Source organism: Zootoca vivipara, chromosome 3 (assembly GCF_965207765.1).
Source record: "Zootoca vivipara chromosome 3, rZooViv2.hap1.1, whole genome shotgun sequence".
NCBI lineage: Eukaryota > Metazoa > Chordata > Lepidosauria > Squamata > Lacertidae > Zootoca > Zootoca vivipara.
The window spans coordinates 119,272,980-119,291,499 of record NC_142586.1 but is presented as its reverse complement, the minus strand read 5'-3'; the positions used below and the strand labels follow the sequence as shown (position 1 = coordinate 119,291,499).

The following is an 18,520-nucleotide window of genomic DNA, read 5'->3' as shown; positions in this document are numbered from 1 at the left end:
CACTAACGAGGGGATGGCGAGGCTTCCAGGAGCCGCCGCGCACCCCGGACCTGGAGCAGGATCGGGTGGAAAGGGCCGGGACTGCAGGCTCTCCCACAGGTAGACCGGCTCTCTAAAGGGATGGCTGGCTGGCTGGCTGGGGGAAGCCCTGCGTCCTCTGGGAAAGGGTCCATAGCTTACCCGAGGGGGAACCCAAGCATGTGGTTCATAGGGTTTCTACACTGCAGCGGGTTCCCCCTCAGACCCCCAGAATGAAAGAACCACTTCTCACAGACACGGAGGAAGACGAGTCTTTAATTCAGTTAGATGAGCAAACAGGCAACCAGTCCAATACAAGGTCTCAACCCAAAGTCTCTCTCTCGCCAGAGGGTGCTGTCCTTTTAAGTGCAAGATCAGCAGGGCGGTTGTTCCAGGAGTCCAAGGCTGCCTGCCTGTCCCCTTATTCTCCTGGACGAAAGAAGAGCTCACCCTATGGACTCTTCCCCCTCTCCCCGCAGATAGATCTCATTCTGCATTCAGACCCTCCTCCAGCCCTCTCCTCTCTACCGCTGCTGCTGCTGCTCCTGGCATGCAAACACATTTCCCCTTCTTTTAAGGGACACTGAATGAGAGTCACCAAAAACAACAACAAAACAACAACAATAACAGTCAGTCAGGAGCTTGACGTTAAGTACATTCACCTGGATCACTGCGGTTCCACTTGACTCCTTAATGTTGTATTCTTTGTAAAATACACAATTGTGAAACATAGACCAACCAATCGGACTCTGAGGAAGACAGAGGATCCCCAATGAGACGCTGGGTCAAAAGGAAGTTGAAAGTCAAGGTCACATGGCTGCAATTCAAGGAGCAAGGGGGGTCTGTTCAACCAGGAAGTGTAACGGGTTTCTATAGTAAATTTTCAGTAGAGAAATGAAGTGACAAAGATGGAGAAAGGTCAAACCAAACCAAAGGAAACTGCTTTAAACTGTGAATACAATACAATATGTAGATATATAAGTGGAACGATTATTCTAACAAGTAAAATATTATTAATAATGCATTGTTTTTCTAAATGCATTCTAAATATCAATATCTTTCTCCACAATATACACTCCTATGTTGCAAGGGTATCCATTGTTCTTGTATCCATGTTCAAAGGGGACCATGGCATAATCTTCCCAGTGAATCAATATCAGTTTTTTAGCAGAAGGAAGGATGCAAAGAGTTCATTTACATTAACCCGTTGTCAACACATATAAAGTTGGTCTGTAGTATTTATGCACCCTAATACTTTCCTCCAAAGCTGTGCAAGCTTTGGACATTCCATGAACATATGTTTCAAAGAAGCATTTTCCTAATTACATCTCTAGCAGCAAAAACATTTTTAGAATTTGTTGTTGTTTAGTCCTGTCCGACTCTTCGTGACCCCATGGACCAGAGCACGCCAGGCACTCCTGTCTTCCACTGCCTCCCGCAGTTTGGTCAAACTCATGTTCGTAGCTTCGAGAACACTGTCCAACCATCTCGTCCTCTGTCGTCCCCTTCTCCTAGTGCCCTCCATCTTTCCCAATGTCAGGGTCTTTTCCAAGGATTCTTCTCTTCTCATGAGGTGGCCAAAGTATTGGAGCCTCAGCTTCAGCATCTGTCCTTCCAGTGAGCACTCAGGGCTGATTTCCTTAAGAATGGATAGGTTTGATCTTCTTGCAGTCCATGGGACTCTCAAGAGTCTCCTCCAGCACCATAATTCAAAAGCATCAATTCTTCGGCAATCAGCCTTCTTCATGGTCCAGCTCTCACTTCCATACATCACTACTGGGAAAACCATAGCTTTAACTATACGGAACTTTGTCGGCAAGGTGATGTCTCTGCTTTTTAAGATGCTGTCTAGGTTTGTCATTGCTTTAGAATTTAGAATGCTCCAGCTCCTGCCAACCTAGCAGTTCAAAAGCATGTCAAAATAAGCTAATGCTATTTTAGGCTGCATCAACAGACATCTGGTGTCTTGCTCATCAGAAGTAATATTACCACTCCCTTCTGCCTTGGTCAGAACACACCTGGAGTACAGGGTCCAGTTCTGGACGCCAGAATAAAAGAAGGATATTGTCAAGCTGGAACATGTGCAGAGGTGGGAGATCAAAATGATGCACCACCCTATACCCAGAGGTCTCAGTTGGATATGTTTTGCCTCAAAAAGAGAAGGTTAAGAAGAGATGTGTCAGCCATCTTCAAATACTATGATTCTCCTTGCTGTGAGTTCGTTGATGGGTTGTCATCTTAGACCTCTGCAGGAAGCTCTTTCCACATTCCAAGCACTTATAGGGTTTCTCCCCTGTATGAATTCTTTCATGCAATGTGAAACTTTTCTTCCATTTGAAGCTCTTTCCGCATTCCAAGCACTGATATGGTCTCTCCTCACGGTGAATTGTTTGATGGGAAGTGAGATGTTCCTTCCGACTGAAGTTCTTCCCACATTCCAGGCACTGATATGGCTTCTCCCCTGTATGAATTCTTTGATGGAACGTGAAGCTTTTCTTCCATTTGAAACTCTTTCCACATTCCAAGCACTGGTATGGTCTCTCCTCACTGTGAATTGTTTGATGGGAAGTGAGATGTTCCTTCCGACCGAAGCTCTTCCCACATTCCAGGCACCGATATGGCTTCTCCACTGTATGAATTCTCTGATGTAAAGTGAGACTTCTCTTTGATTTGAAGCTCTTTCCACATTCCAAGCACTGAGAGCGTTCATCTGTTGAATGAGTTACTTGATGGGACGTGAGACTTTTCTTCCTATTGAAGCTCTTCCCACATTCCAAGCACTGATACGGTTTCTCCCCTGTATGAATTCTTTGATGGTAAGAGAGCTGGGAGCCCCGTCTGAAACTCCTTCCACATTCAAAGCACTTATATTGTCCCTCCCCTCTGTGAATTCTTTCATGTGAAGTAAGGGTATACTTCTGACTGAATGTTTTCCCACATTCCAGACATTGATACGGTGTCTCCCCTGTATGAATTCTGTGGTGGGAAATGAGATTTGTCTTCCAAGAAAAGCTCTTCCCGCATTCCCAGCACTGATATGGTTTCTCCCCTGTATGAATGCTTTGATGGGAAATAATACTCCTCTTCCACTTGAAGCTCTTCCCACATTCCAAGCACTGGTATGCTTTCTCACCACTGTGTGTTATTTGATGGGAAGTAAACGGGGGTCCCTTAATGAAGTCGCTTCCACATTTGAAGCTTTTATATGGTTCCTCTCTTCTGTGAATTCTTTCATGTAAAGTGAGACTATCCTTCCGACTAAAAGCCTTTCCACAATTCATGCAGAGATATGGTTTCACCCCAGAATGAGTTCTTTGATGGGCAGTGAGGTGGGTCCTCTTCCTGAAGCTCTTTCCACATTCCAAGCACTGATATGGTTTCTCCCCTGTATGAATTCTTTGATGGGCCTTTAGCACAGCCCTGTGAGTGAAGCTCTTTCCACATTCTAAACAGTGATGGGGTTTCTTCCCACTGTGAGTTATTTGGTGAGAGGTGAGATGGGACCTATGACTGAAGCTCCTTCCGCATTCCAAGCACTGATATGGTTTCACCCCAGTATGAATTGTTTGATGGGAAGTGAGACTATTCTTCCGCCTGAAGTTCTTTCCACAGTCTGAGCACTGATACGGTTTTTCCTCTGTATGAATGCTTTGGTGATCCTTTAGATGACCCCTCTGCCTGAAGCTCTTTCCACATTCCAAGCACTTATGAGGTTTCTCTCCTGTATGAATTCTTCCATGAGCCATGAGCTTAGCTTTCTGACTGAAGCTCTTTCCACATTCCGAGCAATGATATGGTTTTTCCCCTGTGTGAATGCTTTGATGGGCTGTGAGCACAGCCTTCTGACTGAAGCTCTTTCCACATTCTGAGCACTGATATGGTTTCTCCCCTGTATGAATTCTTTGATGGGCCTTCAACACAGCCCTGTGACTGAAGCTCTTTCCGCATTCCAAACACTTATATGGTGTTTCCCCTCTATGGATTTTCTGGTGGGAAATGAGAGAGGATATCTGATTAAAGCACTTTCCACATTCCAAGCACTTATGGGTTTTCTCTCCACTATGAGTTATTTGATGGGAAGTGAGATGGGACCTCCGACTGAAGCTCTTTCCACATTCCAAGCACCGATAGGGTTTCTCCCCTGTATGAATTATTTGATGGGCTGTCAGCGCACCCCTTTGACTGAAGCTCCTTCCACATTCCATGCACTGATATGGTTTCTCCCCTGTATGGATTCTTTGATGGGCCTTGAGCACATGCCTGTAACTGAAGCTCTTTCCACATTCCAAACAGTGATGGGGTTTCTTCCCACTGTGAAGCATTTGGTGGGAAGTGAGATGGGCTCTCTGCCGGAAGCTCCTTCCGCATTCCATGCACTGATACGGTTTCTCTCCCGTATGAATTCTTTGATGAGCCACAAGCTTAGCTTTCTTCCTGAAGCTCTTTCCACATTCCAAACACTGATATGGCTTCTCTCCTGTATGAATGGTTTGATGGGTCGTGAGATTGGACCTCTGATTGAAGCTCTTTCCGCATTCCATGCACTTGTGTGGTTTCTCCTTGCTGTGAGTTCTTGGATGGAAAGGGAGACATTTCTTCGGACGAAATGTCTTAGCACCTTCCAAGCACCGATAGCGATTCTTCCCAATGGAATTTATTATACGGGAAGTGGAATAGGAGCTCTGACTGTAGCTCTCTCCACACTCCAAATATTTATACACCTTCCCCACTGTGCGAATGTCTCCCTTGTTCATAACTTCCAATCCATCACTACCTGCATCAGAGAGAGAAACAGATTAGAGCCTCAGGAAGAAATGGAGCCCCAAGTTATTCAAATTATGGAGCACTGCTAATGAATGTTAGTGATAAATGAAGAATTAAAGGGAGTTAGATCTAAGGCCTTAATACGAGGTTCACTGTCTTTTTTGACTCTCAAATTTATGGCTACCTGAGATTTGAACAACCTGGCATCTTCTAAAATGGATTTTGTTTGACCTGATCATGGAATCTGCCCCATTAGCAAGGTCAGTTGTCTCTTTGGTCAAGCAGAAAGCGACAGAAGCAAAAACAGAAGACCTCACGGAAGTTGCTACTTCTTCTACAGCCACCACATGGAAGGTCACATTCAAGAAGCTCTTGGCAGTTCAGACAAGCCTGGTCATGGTTTGAAGCAATGACCACCGGGCGTGAGGCACATCTCCGCCTGCAGATAGGCTGCGGTTTGATCACCGGGCGTGAGGCGCACTTCCCCCGGCAGGCCATAGCCTGACCTTCGGGCGTGAGGCACACTTCCGCCCCCAAGCAAGCCACAGCTGTCTGAACGCCATGCCCTCGGTCATACCTTTGGCTTTCTCAGTAGTCTGCCGTGTCCTGTCTGTGACCTTTGCCTCCCTTTGGAAAAGCATGGCTCACCTCCCACTTGGTAGGAACAGGACATGGTGGAGCAGGTCTCGCAAATCTCAGAGGAAACATACAGTATGTGTCAACTCATGATGTAAAAGCGCTAAAGGTCAGACTGTTCCTCCACATGTGTATATTGTGCTAATAAAAGGAGCCTCAGCCGAGCTTGCCAATCAGCTTGCTTAGGCACAGCTCACCCGCAACAACTCCCCGACTATGTGGGCTTCACTTCAATGGTTTAAATAGGCAAATGTGGGGCAAGAATATTCACAGACAGAACAGTAGATTCAAGGTGAGCTATGGGGAATGAGAATCCCAGATGCTGTCAAGTGCCATCAAAATATTTATATAGGTATTGGATTTCAAAACCGATATTATGGTCCAGCAGGAAGCCTTACTGAGAGAGTCCACAATCCTACGATTCTCCTCCATGACTTCCTTATGCAGAGCTCTCTGGTCAGGATCCAGCAACGCCCACTCCTCCTCTGTGAAATACACAGCGACATCTTCAAAGCACAGAGGACCCTGAAGGGAAAAGAAAAAGTTGTAATGGAATTCTTTTATTCTTTTATTGTGCATCCTAATGATGGGTATTAATCTTTGTGTGAATGGGTGGAACTCCTCATGCTGTTCTTCAAATTATTCTGTCTGTGGAAGTATTCCTGTTTGGCAGACAGAATGATCCCTTCTCTATTCTCGCTGTGTGCTGCTTGGGGGGTGATGGGACCCTCCCTCTGCCCTACAGCCAACTTCAAGGGGCTCATGGGGGCACAGGGAGGGGGAGGAAAAGGGGGAACCCCGTTGTGCAGCTGATGGGGCTGGTTAGGTGAATCCCAGACACTGTTTGTTATGGCTTCTCAACTGCTTAGAAGCTTCTCAACTGCTTAGATTTTGGCATCTAATGATCAATATAGAAATATAACTGCAGCTACTGATCTATATATATAAAAATGTAAAAATATTGAAAGTGTTGGCCGAACTTTTCTCCGTAACCGCTTGACCGATCGTCCTGAAATTTTGACACAACGATCCAGGCCACTCCCCGAGCATTGTTGGGGACAAAAATTCCTGACATCTCACATCTGCGCAGGTAGAAACTTGGTTTTCCACCAAGTGAAACAACGCCCTCAAGTGGTGTTATACCCTCCTCCACCCCCCTTCCTGTGAAATCTAAGCCACACCCATAAACCAAATAACATCATCAACCAAGCAACTGAAACCACCAAGGCGGCCATTATCAGACCCCTAGGCCCCTGCCAGGCTGCTAGGCCTGCACTAGGCCCGGGGGTGGTGGTGGAAGAGGGTGAGCACCCAGATTGCAGGTCGCAGCATGGCCTTTGTTTTATGTAGGCCCCTGCCAGGCCCCCACTAGGCCCGGGGGGGGAAATAACCCACAGCAAAGCATTTGGGGGCACGGGAAGGGGTTTTTACTTTACAATTTAGCACCACTACCCCCCCCCAAATCTCCCACCAAATAACCACAAGACAAAAATAAATACCATCCTTCAAAACGTCGTGAGATACGCCGGTCGGGGTGGGGTGGGGACAAACAGAATAGACCATGGATCGGGACACGTGGGGGCAGTCACAGGGATTAGCCACAACAACGCGCCACACCCACAAACCCCGCCTCCGCCACGAGATCCTGTAAAACAGGGGGACTCTTGAGGCTCAGGGGTATCTGAAGGGGGTCTATTACCCTCCATTTGACAGACTAACGCACAGCAACCCACAAGCCCCGCCTCCACCACGAGATCTACCACTCACATCCATCCATCCGGCAGAGGTGTTGAAGACCAAACCAACTGAAAACAGGTAGGTAGCTGTGTTGGTCTGACCTTAGTTGATCTTTAAGGTGCTGCTGGAAGGAATATTTTTATTTTGTTTCAACTGAAAACAGGCCTTTTCCAGCAACAAGGCCCAACATTGCCAAGTGGAGGTAGGGGCCTGCCGGGGGTGGGGGGCCAAATAGGGAGCAGGGATACGTAATGGGTCAGAACAGGGTGGGGGGAGACACAGGGATGAAACCTGCCCTCTTCACAAATCTCGCCTCGACTCAGGGGGACTCTGAGGCTCAGGAGGATCTGAAGGGGGGCTATTACCCTCCATTTCACATATACTACGACTGAATGCAACCCTCTGCGTCTTTTTTTAAAAAAAATAAAATAAAAAACCAACCATGCACTTTCTCTCCCCAGTTTAAGTCCTCAGATATTTGCAGTGCCCAATTCCCCCCCCCCCGACTTACAATCCCCTACCTTCCCCTTGCCACTTCCTGGGATTTTTATGGAACTGAACAACTTGGGTGCTTCAGAACGCGCCTTCTGTTGCCAGGCCCTTGCAGGGCCAGACAGAGGCCCGGGCCAGGTAGATAATGTGGCCCTGTTTTTAAACCTTTTGTTACTTTTTTCATTTTACTGATTGTGAATATGCTGACCGAGACCCCCTTTAGATTGGGAGACCCGCGCCAAGTGGCCCATATGACCCCCCCCTCCTTCTGTCTGGGCCTATCTCTTCCTACGGGGCTATACGCCTTCGCTATTTCACTCCCCTCTCGGGATTTTTTAAGTAGTTCTCTGCGTCCCAGGACACATCATCACCCCCCATCCTTAATCTAAATATACAGAAATCTTCACGATCTGTGCGCAGGGGGCAATGTATGAAGATACAGGGGGAGGGGACAACAAAGGGCTCAGACAAAAGTAAATACTGGGAAATGGAACCCAGAAACTGACAACTCCTTCGCCAAGGGTGGGGGCCAATGTAGGAAGATACCGGGGGTAGGGGCCAACACTCCCCAGTGACAACAGAGGCCTCAGACAGAAGTGCATACTGGGAAATAAAACCCAGAACCTAACAGTTCCTTCTCCAAGGGTGGGGGCCAAGGTATGGAGATACAGGGGGGAGGGGCCAACACTGCCCAGGGACTCAGACAAAAGTGCTCAGACAAAAGTGCATGCTGGGAAATAGAACCTAGAAGCTGACAGTTCCTTTTCGAAGGGTGGGGGCCACGGTATGGAGATACAGGGGGGAGGGGCCAACACTCCCCAGGGACAACAGAGGGAAGGGTATCCTACCGAAACACAGGGATGTGCCGGGGTGGAGGGAGGAGGGGCAGGATACGTCATGGATTGGGACAGGGTGGGGGGGATCACAGGAAAGAACCACAGCAACGCGTGGCTGGGTCAGCTAGTAAACCATAAAAATAGTGACATTCTGGAACCTAGTAAGGAGAGATGGATGTTCCTTCCCGTCAGCACATAAACCTTCTTGAATGGCATTGTCAATCTTTGTTTGGGACAGAGGCTTTGACAGAAGCCAAGAGGAGGAGGAATTCTTTCCGGCCCAGAGGCTCCCTGCCTGCCCCACTCCTCTGACTCTTTCCCCACAAAGCTCTTTCTCAATACCAGATCTGTTTCCACAGCTGCTGCTTCTCCTCCGTTATCAGGAAAATATGGATGAGGAGGTCTTGGGGGCATCCTTCTGTCACCTGCAAGAGACAAAAGTCAGTGGGAAGCCATCAGCTCCTGCATCTCTCAGAGCTTCATCAGTGCATTTCATAGAATCCTAGAGTTGGAAGAGACCACAAGGGCCATCCAGTCCAACCCCCTGCCAAGCAGGAAACACCATCAAAGCATTCCTGACAGGTGGCTGTCAAGCCTCTGCTTAAAGACCTCCAAAGAAGGAGACTCCACCACACTTCTTGGTAGCAAATTCCACTGCCGAACAGCTCTTACTGTCAGGAAGTTCTTCCTAATGTTTAGGTGGAATCTTCTTTCTTGTAGTTTGAATCCATTGCTCCATGTCCGCTTCTCTGGAGCAGCAGAAAAACAACCTTTCACCCTCCTCTATATGACATCCTTTTATATATTTGAACATGGCGATCATATCACCCCTTAACCTTCTCTTCTCCAGGCTAAACATACCCAGCTCCCTAAGCCGTTCCTCATTTCAGACGACCATTTCAGGCGACCAATGGGCCTTAGAAAAAGCCTTCCTTGCAGAGTGCATTTAGACACTGGGACTTCTATCAAACTTTAGATGGGTTAAATACATCTCCCCTCATTGGGGCTCTTGGCCCCAAGTGCTTCCCCCCCCAAAGATGAACAGAACCCACAGATTAGTTTCAAGATCCACAGAATGAGAAGAAAAGCTCCTTCTTCCTTACCCGGAAGCCTCCCTTTGGTGTCCAACAGAGTCCTCTCTGCCTCCCGGGAATCAGGGTCCATTTCTGCAAACAGATCCTTTGCCTGAGACAGGATTAAAACAGAGAATGGGGAGAAGTGTTGGAAAAGAAATGGCAGAGGGAAAACCTATGGGGGTATTAGATCTCGCTCCTTGAATGCTTTCCCAAAAGAGGGCGAGCCATTTGAAAAGCATTTCGGGGATACTCTCTCTCACGTTCCGAGCCCCTTGGGAGTATCCAGAGGAAAGTCTCTCTCACCTGCTGCTCTGCCTCCTTCCTCTCCTCCGCCTGACTCAGGAGGAAACCTTCAGCCAGGGCCACTGCCTGGGAACTGGTCTCTGCTCCACATTCCCTCTCTATCTCCAGCGGAAGGACAGCCAGGAACTGTCTTGCTCATCCAGCGGTGCTCTCAGGAAACCTCCAAGAGATCGGAAGGAATCCTGTAGTCTTCTGCCAAGTTCTGTCTATATGATTCAGAGTTGCTCACAAATCCTACAAATACATTGTTCTGTTATCAGACTGATACAAGGTCAGGAGAAGGAGCGAAGACAGAATGATGATGGACAAGTGAGTAATTTGTACTGAATTAATAAGAGTAGAATTCATCTGCCCTGGGAACTTTGGGGAAGGGACGGTTAATAATAATAATAATAATAATAATAATAATAATAATAATAATGGTATCAAAAGCTGCTGAGAGATCCAGCAGAGCTAGGAAACAGCTTCCCCCTTTGCCCCTAGCTCACCAGAGATCATCAACTAGCGTGACCAAGGCAGTTTCAGTCCCATGATTAGGCTCACATCCCGATTGGAAAGGATCCAAATGGTCCACATCCTCCAGGCATGCTTGGAGTTGTTCAGCAATCACCCAGTCACCAGTCTAGCTGCTGTATTCTGAATAAGTTGTATTAGATCGCCTTCAAAGGTAGTCCCACGTAAAACACATGGCAATAGGCCAAGCGGGAGATAACCAGAGCATGCACCACTCTGGCAAGACAGCTTGGGGGAAGGAAAGGTCTCAGCCTGCGTACCAGATGGAGCTGATAGACAGCTGCCCTGGACACAGAATTGACCTGCGCCTCCATGGACAGCTGTGAGTCCAAAATGACTCCTAGGCTGAGCACCTGGTCCTTCAGGGGCACAGTTACCCCATTCAGGACCAGGGAGTCCTCCACACCCACCCGCTTCCTGTCCCCCCAAAACAGTACTTCTGTCTTGTCAGGATCCAAGCTAAATCTGTTAGCCACCATCCATCCTCCAACTCCCTCCAGACACTCACACAAGAACTTCACCACCTTCACTGGCTCTGATTTAAAAGAGAGGTAGAGCTGGGTATTATCTGCATAGTGATGAACACCCAGTCCAAACCCCCTGATCTCTCCCAGTGGCTTCATATAGATCAGGCACCCCCAAACTGCGGTCCTCCAGATGTTTTGGCCTACAACTCCCATGATCCCTAGCTAAGAGGACCAGTGGTCAGGGATGATGGGAATTGTAGTCCAAAACATCTGGAGGGCCAAAGTTTGGGGATGCCTGATATAGATGTTAAAAAGCATGGGAGAGAGGATGGAACCCCGAGGCACCCCACAAGCGAGAGTCCAGGGGTCTGAACATCTCCCACCACCACTTTCGGAACACGGCCCAGGAGGAAGGAGCGGAACCACTGTATAACAGTACCCCAAACTCCCAGCCTCTCTAGAGGGTCCAGAAGGATGTTATGGTCAATGGTATCAAAGGCCACTGAGAGATACAGCAGCTCTCACCCTTGCCCCTAGCCCGCCGGAGATGAACAACTAGCGTGACCAAGGCAGTTTCAGTCCCATGGTGAGAACTGAATCCTGATTGGAAGGGATGCAAATGGTCCGCATCCTCCAGGCGTGCCTGGAGCTGTTCAGTAACCACCTGCTCAATCACCCTCCCCAATGGAGGATTTGAGACTTGGTGACAGCTGACCATATTGGTCCCATGGGCCACTTGTGGCCTATGGGCCTTAGGTTGCCGACCCCTGCTCTAACCCGTGTCCGGTCCGATTCAGAATGAGTTTTCTGCAAACCAGTGCTCTAGTCGTCTCAGCAATTGTTTAATCACCCTCAGCCCTGGAGAAAACCACAGGGCTGTGCAAGATCCATGCAATTGGAATACAGGATGGGTGACACCTGGCTTGAGAGCAGTGCATGTGAAAAGGATCTAGTCTTGGTAGACCACAGACTTGACATGAGTCAGCAGTGTGATGCAGCAGCTAAAAAAGGCAATGCAATTCTGGGCTGCATCAATAGGAGTATAGCATCTAGATCAAGGGAAGTAATAGTACCACTGTATTCTGCTCTGGTCAGACCTCACCTGGAGTACTGTGTCCAGTTCTGGGCACCACAGTTCAAGGATACTGACAAGCTGGAACGTGTCCAGGAGAGGGCAACCAAAATGGTCAAAGGCCTGGAAACGATGCCTTACGAGGAACGACTTAGGGAGCTGGGTATGTTTAGCCTGGAGAAGAGAAGGTTAAGGGGTGATATGATAGCCATGTTCAAATATATGAAAGGATGTCATATAGAGGAGGGAGAAAGGTTGTTTTCTGCTGCTCCAGAGAAGCGGACACGGAGCAATGGATTCAAACTACAAGAAAGAAGATTCCACCTCAACATTAGGAAGAACTTCCTGACAGTAAGAGCTGTTCGGCAGTGGAATTTGCTACCAAGGAGTGTGGTGGAGTCTCCTTCTTTGGAGGTCTTTAAGCAGAGGCTTGACAGGCATATGTCAAGAATGCTTTGATGGTGTTTCCTGCTTGGCAGGGGGTTGGACTGGATGGCCCTTGTGGTCTCTTCCAACTCTACGATTCTATGATTCCCTCCGGTCTCCCAGGAGACACTTCTGCTGAGCAGGGGGAGTCTGGGCCCTGCCCCCCCCAGGCCAGGGGGGAAAGGGCCTGGCCGGGAGCAGATGCTTGGGGGGTCCTCCTGCAGCCCCCCCCGTCTCAGGTGGGTCCCAGGGGATCCTGGCTTAGCCCTCCCGGCGGAGCTGCCCTGGGTCCCCAATGCAGCAGCAGCAGCCAGAGGATGGGCTGGGCTCTCCCTCCCGAGTCGCCCTCCCCGCCTGGTCCAGTCCGGCTTGGCCGAGAGGGAGGCGAGAGGCCTGGAGCTGAGCAGCCCCTCGCACGCCAGGCCCCCAGGCGCCCCTTCTCCCCAAGGCCGACCCGGGGGAAGAGGGGAGGGAGACTCACCGGAGGCGAAGACAAGAGGGGGCCGGCCAGGGAGAAGCTCCGTCTCCGGAGGACCGGCACCCGCCCCCTTCCTTTCCTGTCCTCTCTAGGAATGCGGCTCGGCTGCTCTTAACCCTTGGCGAGCCGAGCGCGCCCAGCTGGTCCCTCTGCCCTCCGTCTCCCGAGCAGGAGCGCAGAGGGGAGACGCTGGCCGGGAAAAGGCTCTGCCCCAAGCAGGGAGCAGGATCCGAGGAAGGGGGAACTGCAGGCTCTCTCGCAGCTAGACCGGGTCTCCCAAGGGCTGGCTGCGGGAAGCCCTGCCTCCCCTGGGAGGGTCCGTGGCTTGGTTGGCATGTGGAAGGGCAGAGGTCTGGACAGGCGCCTCCCTCCCTCCCATGGGCGCGTCCTCCTCCTCGCGGGTAGACCGGGTGCTAGGAGAATGCCAAACCTTATGGTGCTTTCAACCTGCTGTAGCAGTATATATGCACACTATTTAGTTTCAACAAAACAAATTGGTAAGGATTTGATGAATTTTAACTGTTGATTAACTGTATGGAATTTCATGTGTATGCATTTTTTTTTCGTTTTTTGGTATACAGTATATTTTTTTTTCTTTTGTACATTTGTAGATTTTGTGTAATGACTCGTAATAATCAAATAAAGCTTTTTATATACATATATATTTTTAAAAAAGAGTCACAGAGACAAATCTTGATTTGCATGCACTCGTAGTAATATTGCCTTCACCTCCTCTTCCTCCTCCCTTGTCAACTCCTTGCACTGCAAAACCATGCTTCGCTGGTGTTTCGTTGCTTGTTTGTTTGTTTGTTTGGGGGGAGGATTTTGCAGAGTGGTACCTTGGTTCTCAAACTTAATCCCTTCCGGAAGTCCATTCCAAAACCAAAGCGTTCCAAAACGCTTCCAAGGCACACTTTCCCATAGAAAGTAATGAAAAATGGATTAATTTGTTCCAGACTTTTAAAAACAACCCCTAAAACAGCAATTTAACATGGATTTAACTATCCAACAAGACCATTGATCCATAAAATAAAAGTAATAAACAATGTACTCCAGTCACACACACAATCAATCAATCAATCAATCAATAAATGAACTGGCTTCAACACAGTCACAGAAACAAACAAAAAAGCCACAAAAACAAAAATGCAAAATAAATAGCAAAAACAGGCAGACTTCAGTGTACCACTCAAAACAGAAGTGTGGCACTCAAAACGGAGCACGTTTGGCTTCCGAAAAAAGTTTGCAAACCGGAACACACATTAGCACAATTGCAGTGTTTGGGTTCCAAGTTGTTTGAGTAGCAAGGCATTTGAGAACCAAGGTACCACTGTAGTTTAATGGTAACACTGTTTCTGATTTTATTCCCTGACTTTTGTCAGTTGGGAAGGCCTTGGGAGTTTTCTCCATGGGAAATTCTGGGAATCGTCCGATCCCCGTGCAAACCGTTTCTCTGGAACGGATTTATTAATAAAACGTACACGCTGGTGGGATTCCAAAAGCCACGCAGGCACCTCAAAGCAGTTCACAAAAGAGCAGCAGGTTGTATTCAACTGTTTTTATTAAAAAAAAAGAAACGGAAACAAAGGGATCCGCTTTGCTCACAAGTTTGTGTAGAAAAGTCACTGCGGGCAGCGGGCCGTTCGTGAGAAGCAGCGAGGGCTGAAGTGTGTTGCAGCCTGCAAAAGGGGGCTGCCAACCCAGACCCAAAACGAACGGAACTTGGTCCTTGGGAAGGAGGAATGTCTCCAGGGTTGGGCCCAGGAAGCAGCTCAGCCCAAGAGGGGAAGGCAAAGAGCCCCACAGAGACCACCCTGGAGGCTGGAAGACAAGAGCTGGGGAGGCAGGGAGGGTGGGGCCTTTCCTGAGCTTGCTCCCCCCCCAGATTCCAGTACGCCCCCCCCCCAGCATGGAGCTGGCCCAAGGCTGCCTTCCAGCAGCGCCGTTTTTTTGCTCTTTGGTGGAGAAGCCAGGTGGGCACAGGTGGGCAACACGGAGTGGGGCCCAGAATCGCGCCCAGGCAGCCTCAGTACCGTCCCAGCACAGTGGCCAGCAGGGCCATGCGGATGTACATGCCGTTCTCTGCCTGCCGGAAGTAGGCGGCACGTGGGTCTGAGTCCACCTCCACGCTGGAAGGAGAGAAAGTTGGGGGGGGGGGAGAGAGGTCATGATCGCCACTAAGTCAGCAAGTGCTCTAGGCCATACACACACCCCCGCCCTTCAGAGGGCCCAGAGCTCTGCACATGACGTGCTTCTCCTGTGCAAGATGCTTTGCCTTGATCCTGCGCAAGGCCACCCGCCCTGCGAGGTAGGCTGCTCTTCCAACTTCCAGTTCCTGCATTGCAAGGGTGGGGGGCTAGAGGACCCCTGGGGGTCCCTTCCAACTCTGATGCTCTATGGCTCTACAGATCCCAAGGCGACCGACTGAGGCTGGGAGCATAGCTGCCAAGTTATCCCTTTTTTTAAGGGAAATTCCATTATGCTGAATAGGCTTCCTCGCGAGAAAAGGGAAAACTTGGCAGCTATGGCTGGGAGTTCCCATCGCCAAACCAGGCCCCCCATCTGACACCACCCCCTTCTACTGGGTATGTTTAGCCTGGAGAAGAGAAGGTTAAGGCCATGTTCAAATATATAAAAGGATGTCAAATAGAGGAGGGAGAAAGGTTGTTTTCTGCTGCTCCAGAGAAGCGGACACGGAGCAATGGATTCAAACTAAAAGAAAGAAGATTCCACCTCAACATTAGGAAGAACTTCCTGACAGTAAGAGCTGTTCGGCAGTGGAATTTGCTACCAAGGAATGTGGTGGAGTCTCCTTCTTTGGAGGTCTTTAAGCGGAGGCTTGACAGGCATATGTCAAGAATGCTTTGATGGTGTTTCCTGCTTGGCAGGGGGTTGGACTGGATGGCCCTTGTGGTCTCTTCCAGCTCTACGATTCTATGATTCTACTGCTCCAGTGTCTCAAAGCAGCCAGAAGCAAAGAAACAGCCTCCTGGGCAGGGAGGAAGCTCTTGACTTCTGCTGCTTATGAACAACCCCCCCCCCCGACCCCCAGGTCTTGATCCTCCTACATGGGCGCTATGCTGTGCCCCACCACCACTGGTCCAAATTCCTCAGCTCCACCCCAAATGTTCCTTCACCCCACTTGGCACCCTGAAGCAATTCCCTGGCAAGCGGTGCCCCCTCCCCCCCCCTTCCGCACCTGATCTCGTTGACCCGGGGCATGGGGTGCATCACGACCATCTTCTTCTTGGCCCGGGTCATGATGTGGGGGGTCAGGATGAACTGCCCGAAACACTGAGGAGGGAGAGGAGCACAGCAAGTGAGCCTGCCGCCCAGGGACCCTCTTCTCCACCCCCCCCCTGGGTGGCTTCAGGGCCTCAGAGGGCCAGCCTGGCCTGGAGGGAGGGAGGCCATGGGGTGGGGGCAGCAGTTCAGGGCCCCTTCCTTCCTCACTCACCGCCTCAAACTCTTGGACCGAGGCAAAGCGCTCCTTCTGGATGCGAGTCATGTAGAGGACATCCGTGTCGGGCAGCGCCTCCTCAATGTTCTCAAACTCCTCCTGAGAATGTATTACCACAATTATGGCTCCTGCATTTATTGACTTGCTTTTCTGTTATTCCATAAAACCCAGATGCCTCTCGACCGGAACAACAGCAACAGAGGCCACCCCACGCCGTTTGCAGAAAAGTAACACATTAGGAAACATTAGGAAGAACTTCCTGACAGTAAGAGCTGTTCGGCAGTGGAATTTGCTGCCAAGGAGTGTGGTGGAGTCTCCTTCTTTGGAGGTCTTTAAGCAGAGGCTTGACAGCCATCTGTCAGGAATGCTTTGATGGTGTTTCCTGCTTGGCAGGGGGTTGGACTGGATGGCCCTTGTGGTCTCTTCCAACTCTATGATTCTATGATTCTATGATCTAACACCAAGGAAAAAAAATCTACAACTGTTTAAAGCATAAAAATACCCCATGATTTATACTCTGTCTTTTTCCACAGAAGGGGACTCGAGGCAGCTTGCACAAATCAAAGCAACACACAGATCAAACATGGAAAAGGGAGAAGAAGAAGAAGAAAATGCTTTAGCCGCCCCGCAGCCTTCTAGCCCCAATTGTACCATACTGGCCCGAATATAAGCCGCACCTTTAAAATTGGAGGAGGGAAAAGAAAAAAAGGAAAAAAAGACCCGAATATAAGCTGTTCCCTTTCTCGCTGCTCTTGGCTGCATACCACAAGACCGTGAATATAAGACATGCTTTAACTTTTCACGGTTGGAATTTGGGGGGAAAGTGTGGCTTATATTTGGGCCGATACAGTAATTGTATTTATTCTCTATGTAGAACTTGGGTCTCAATGCATGATGTGATTCTTGCATCCCTGCATTTTTGTACCTCTCCTACGCTGTGTAAACTGGCATTCCTGGCTTAGCTATCCCTGATGGGTGGTTTGCAAAGATTGAGGGCACAGTGTATGTACCCTCCTTGAGATTCCTCAAGATGTGGGAAGGAAGCTACAGGAATGGTAAATTAAGGAGGTCTGGTTGTCCAGGAAGCAGGACGATGGGTGGGCGAAGCGTGACTCTTCAGGCTCCAGAGTCTGAGGGTACGGAAGGTAACAAGGCAAAGCAGGATTGTTCTAGTTCCCTGACCTTCCAGGTGTGCATCCTAGGAGCTAATGACGCACAACCATTGGCCCGTGTTCAAAGCGCCCCCAATTGGGCACCTTTTCAGACTTGGAAGGGTGTGGGGAGGGCTTAAGCGCGACCCACCGACACAGACGATAGCCCAGAATGCAGCCCTTGCACAAATTGGGGGTTGCCTGTGCTGTGTTTGAAAAACAAAAAAAAGCTTTGTTCAAAGGTGCCTTTGGGGCAGTTTCCCTAACTGGTGGTTCTCTGAAGCAGAGGTTTATGGAGCCTGCCCTATGGCAGTAGCTGCTCTAAGAAACGGGGTCCCTGACGGATCCTGAGCTGGTGTATCTCTCTTGGCTGTGCTTTTCTTTCAGGTGTTGGCATGAACCATTAAGAGGGAGCTTAGAAGTTTAAAAATTGCTCATCTCAGAGTTTAAACAGTCTAAAAATGCCCAAATCGGTTAAATTTAGGAAGGGAACGGCTTCCATAGAGAACAGCAAATTAAATCAAACTCGAATAGATTTGCTTTTTATACTATTTTAGCCCTACAGTCACACCTCATGTTGCGTCCGCTGCAGGTTGCGTGTTTTCGTGTTGCGAACGTGGCGGACCCGGAAGTGCTTACTTCTGGGTTTCGCTGCATGCACAGAAATGTTCTGCGCACTTTGTGCATGCGCAGAAGTGGTCTATCACGGTTTCACGCATGCGCAAAAGCGCTGCTCGGGTTGCAGACTTTTTGGGGTGCGACCGGCACCCCGGAAGGGATCAGGTCCGCAACCCAAGGTACCACTGTATTAAAATACAGAAGTGGAGGGTCCACCTGCAAAGGCAGGACCCCTCCCCCTCACCTGCTTGATCCCCTTAGAGGCCACGAAGTGGAAGATGTCGGCCGGCATGCGGAGGTTGGGTGGGGTGACGTAGCGCAGGCTGACCCGGTAGAGGGTGAGGAGGCGAGCCAGAGAGTGGACGGTCCGGCCGTGCTTTAAGTCGCCCACCATGGTGATCTGGGTGGGGGGAAGGCAGAGGCGGCCGTGAGCACCCCTGGCCAGGGGGGAGGCCCCCGCAAAAAAGCCACCC

The 18,520-nt window shown here is 49.5% G+C and overlaps 2 protein-coding genes across 2 annotated transcripts in view; both read right to left on the bottom strand.

The window, feature by feature from the left end:
• Positions 1-275: 275 nt before the first annotated feature.
• LOC118082922 (uncharacterized) lies at positions 276-10,360 on the bottom strand. Its single transcript, XM_088667072.1, has 6 exons — positions 10,351-10,360; positions 9,863-9,996; positions 9,587-9,668; positions 8,826-8,908; positions 5,817-5,943; positions 276-4,792 (listed from the first exon to the last, which is right to left on the bottom strand). Exons 1-6 carry the CDS (start codon positions 10,358-10,360, stop codon positions 2,208-2,210), a joined length of 3,021 nt encoding a protein of 1,006 aa, XP_088523198.1. The 3' UTR covers positions 276-2,207.
• A 4,001-nt stretch (positions 10,361-14,361) lies between these two features.
• CAD (carbamoyl-phosphate synthetase 2, aspartate transcarbamylase, and dihydroorotase) overlaps positions 14,362-18,520 on the bottom strand; it is a 43,731-nt gene continuing 39,572 nt past the window's right edge. Inside the window, exons 41-44 of the mRNA XM_060273243.2 lie at positions 18,292-18,447; positions 16,276-16,377; positions 16,018-16,112; positions 14,362-14,947 (exon numbers count right to left, since the gene is read on the bottom strand). Coding sequence (XP_060129226.2) covers positions 14,845-14,947; positions 16,018-16,112; positions 16,276-16,377; positions 18,292-18,447 — 456 coding nt within the window. The 3' untranslated portion in view covers positions 14,362-14,844. The remainder of the gene's footprint in view (positions 14,948-16,017; positions 16,113-16,275; positions 16,378-18,291; positions 18,448-18,520) is intronic.

Coding starts and splice junctions, on each gene's coding strand:
- LOC118082922 (XM_088667072.1), bottom strand. Junction 8,909..9,586: donor CACCAAAGGGAGGCTTCCGG/GTAAGGAAGAAG, acceptor TGTCTCTTGCAG/GTGACAGAAGGATGCCCCCA. Junction 5,944..8,825: donor CAGCTGTGGAAACAGATCTG/GTATTGAGAAAG, acceptor TTTTCCCTTCAG/GGTCCTCTGTGCTTTGAAGA.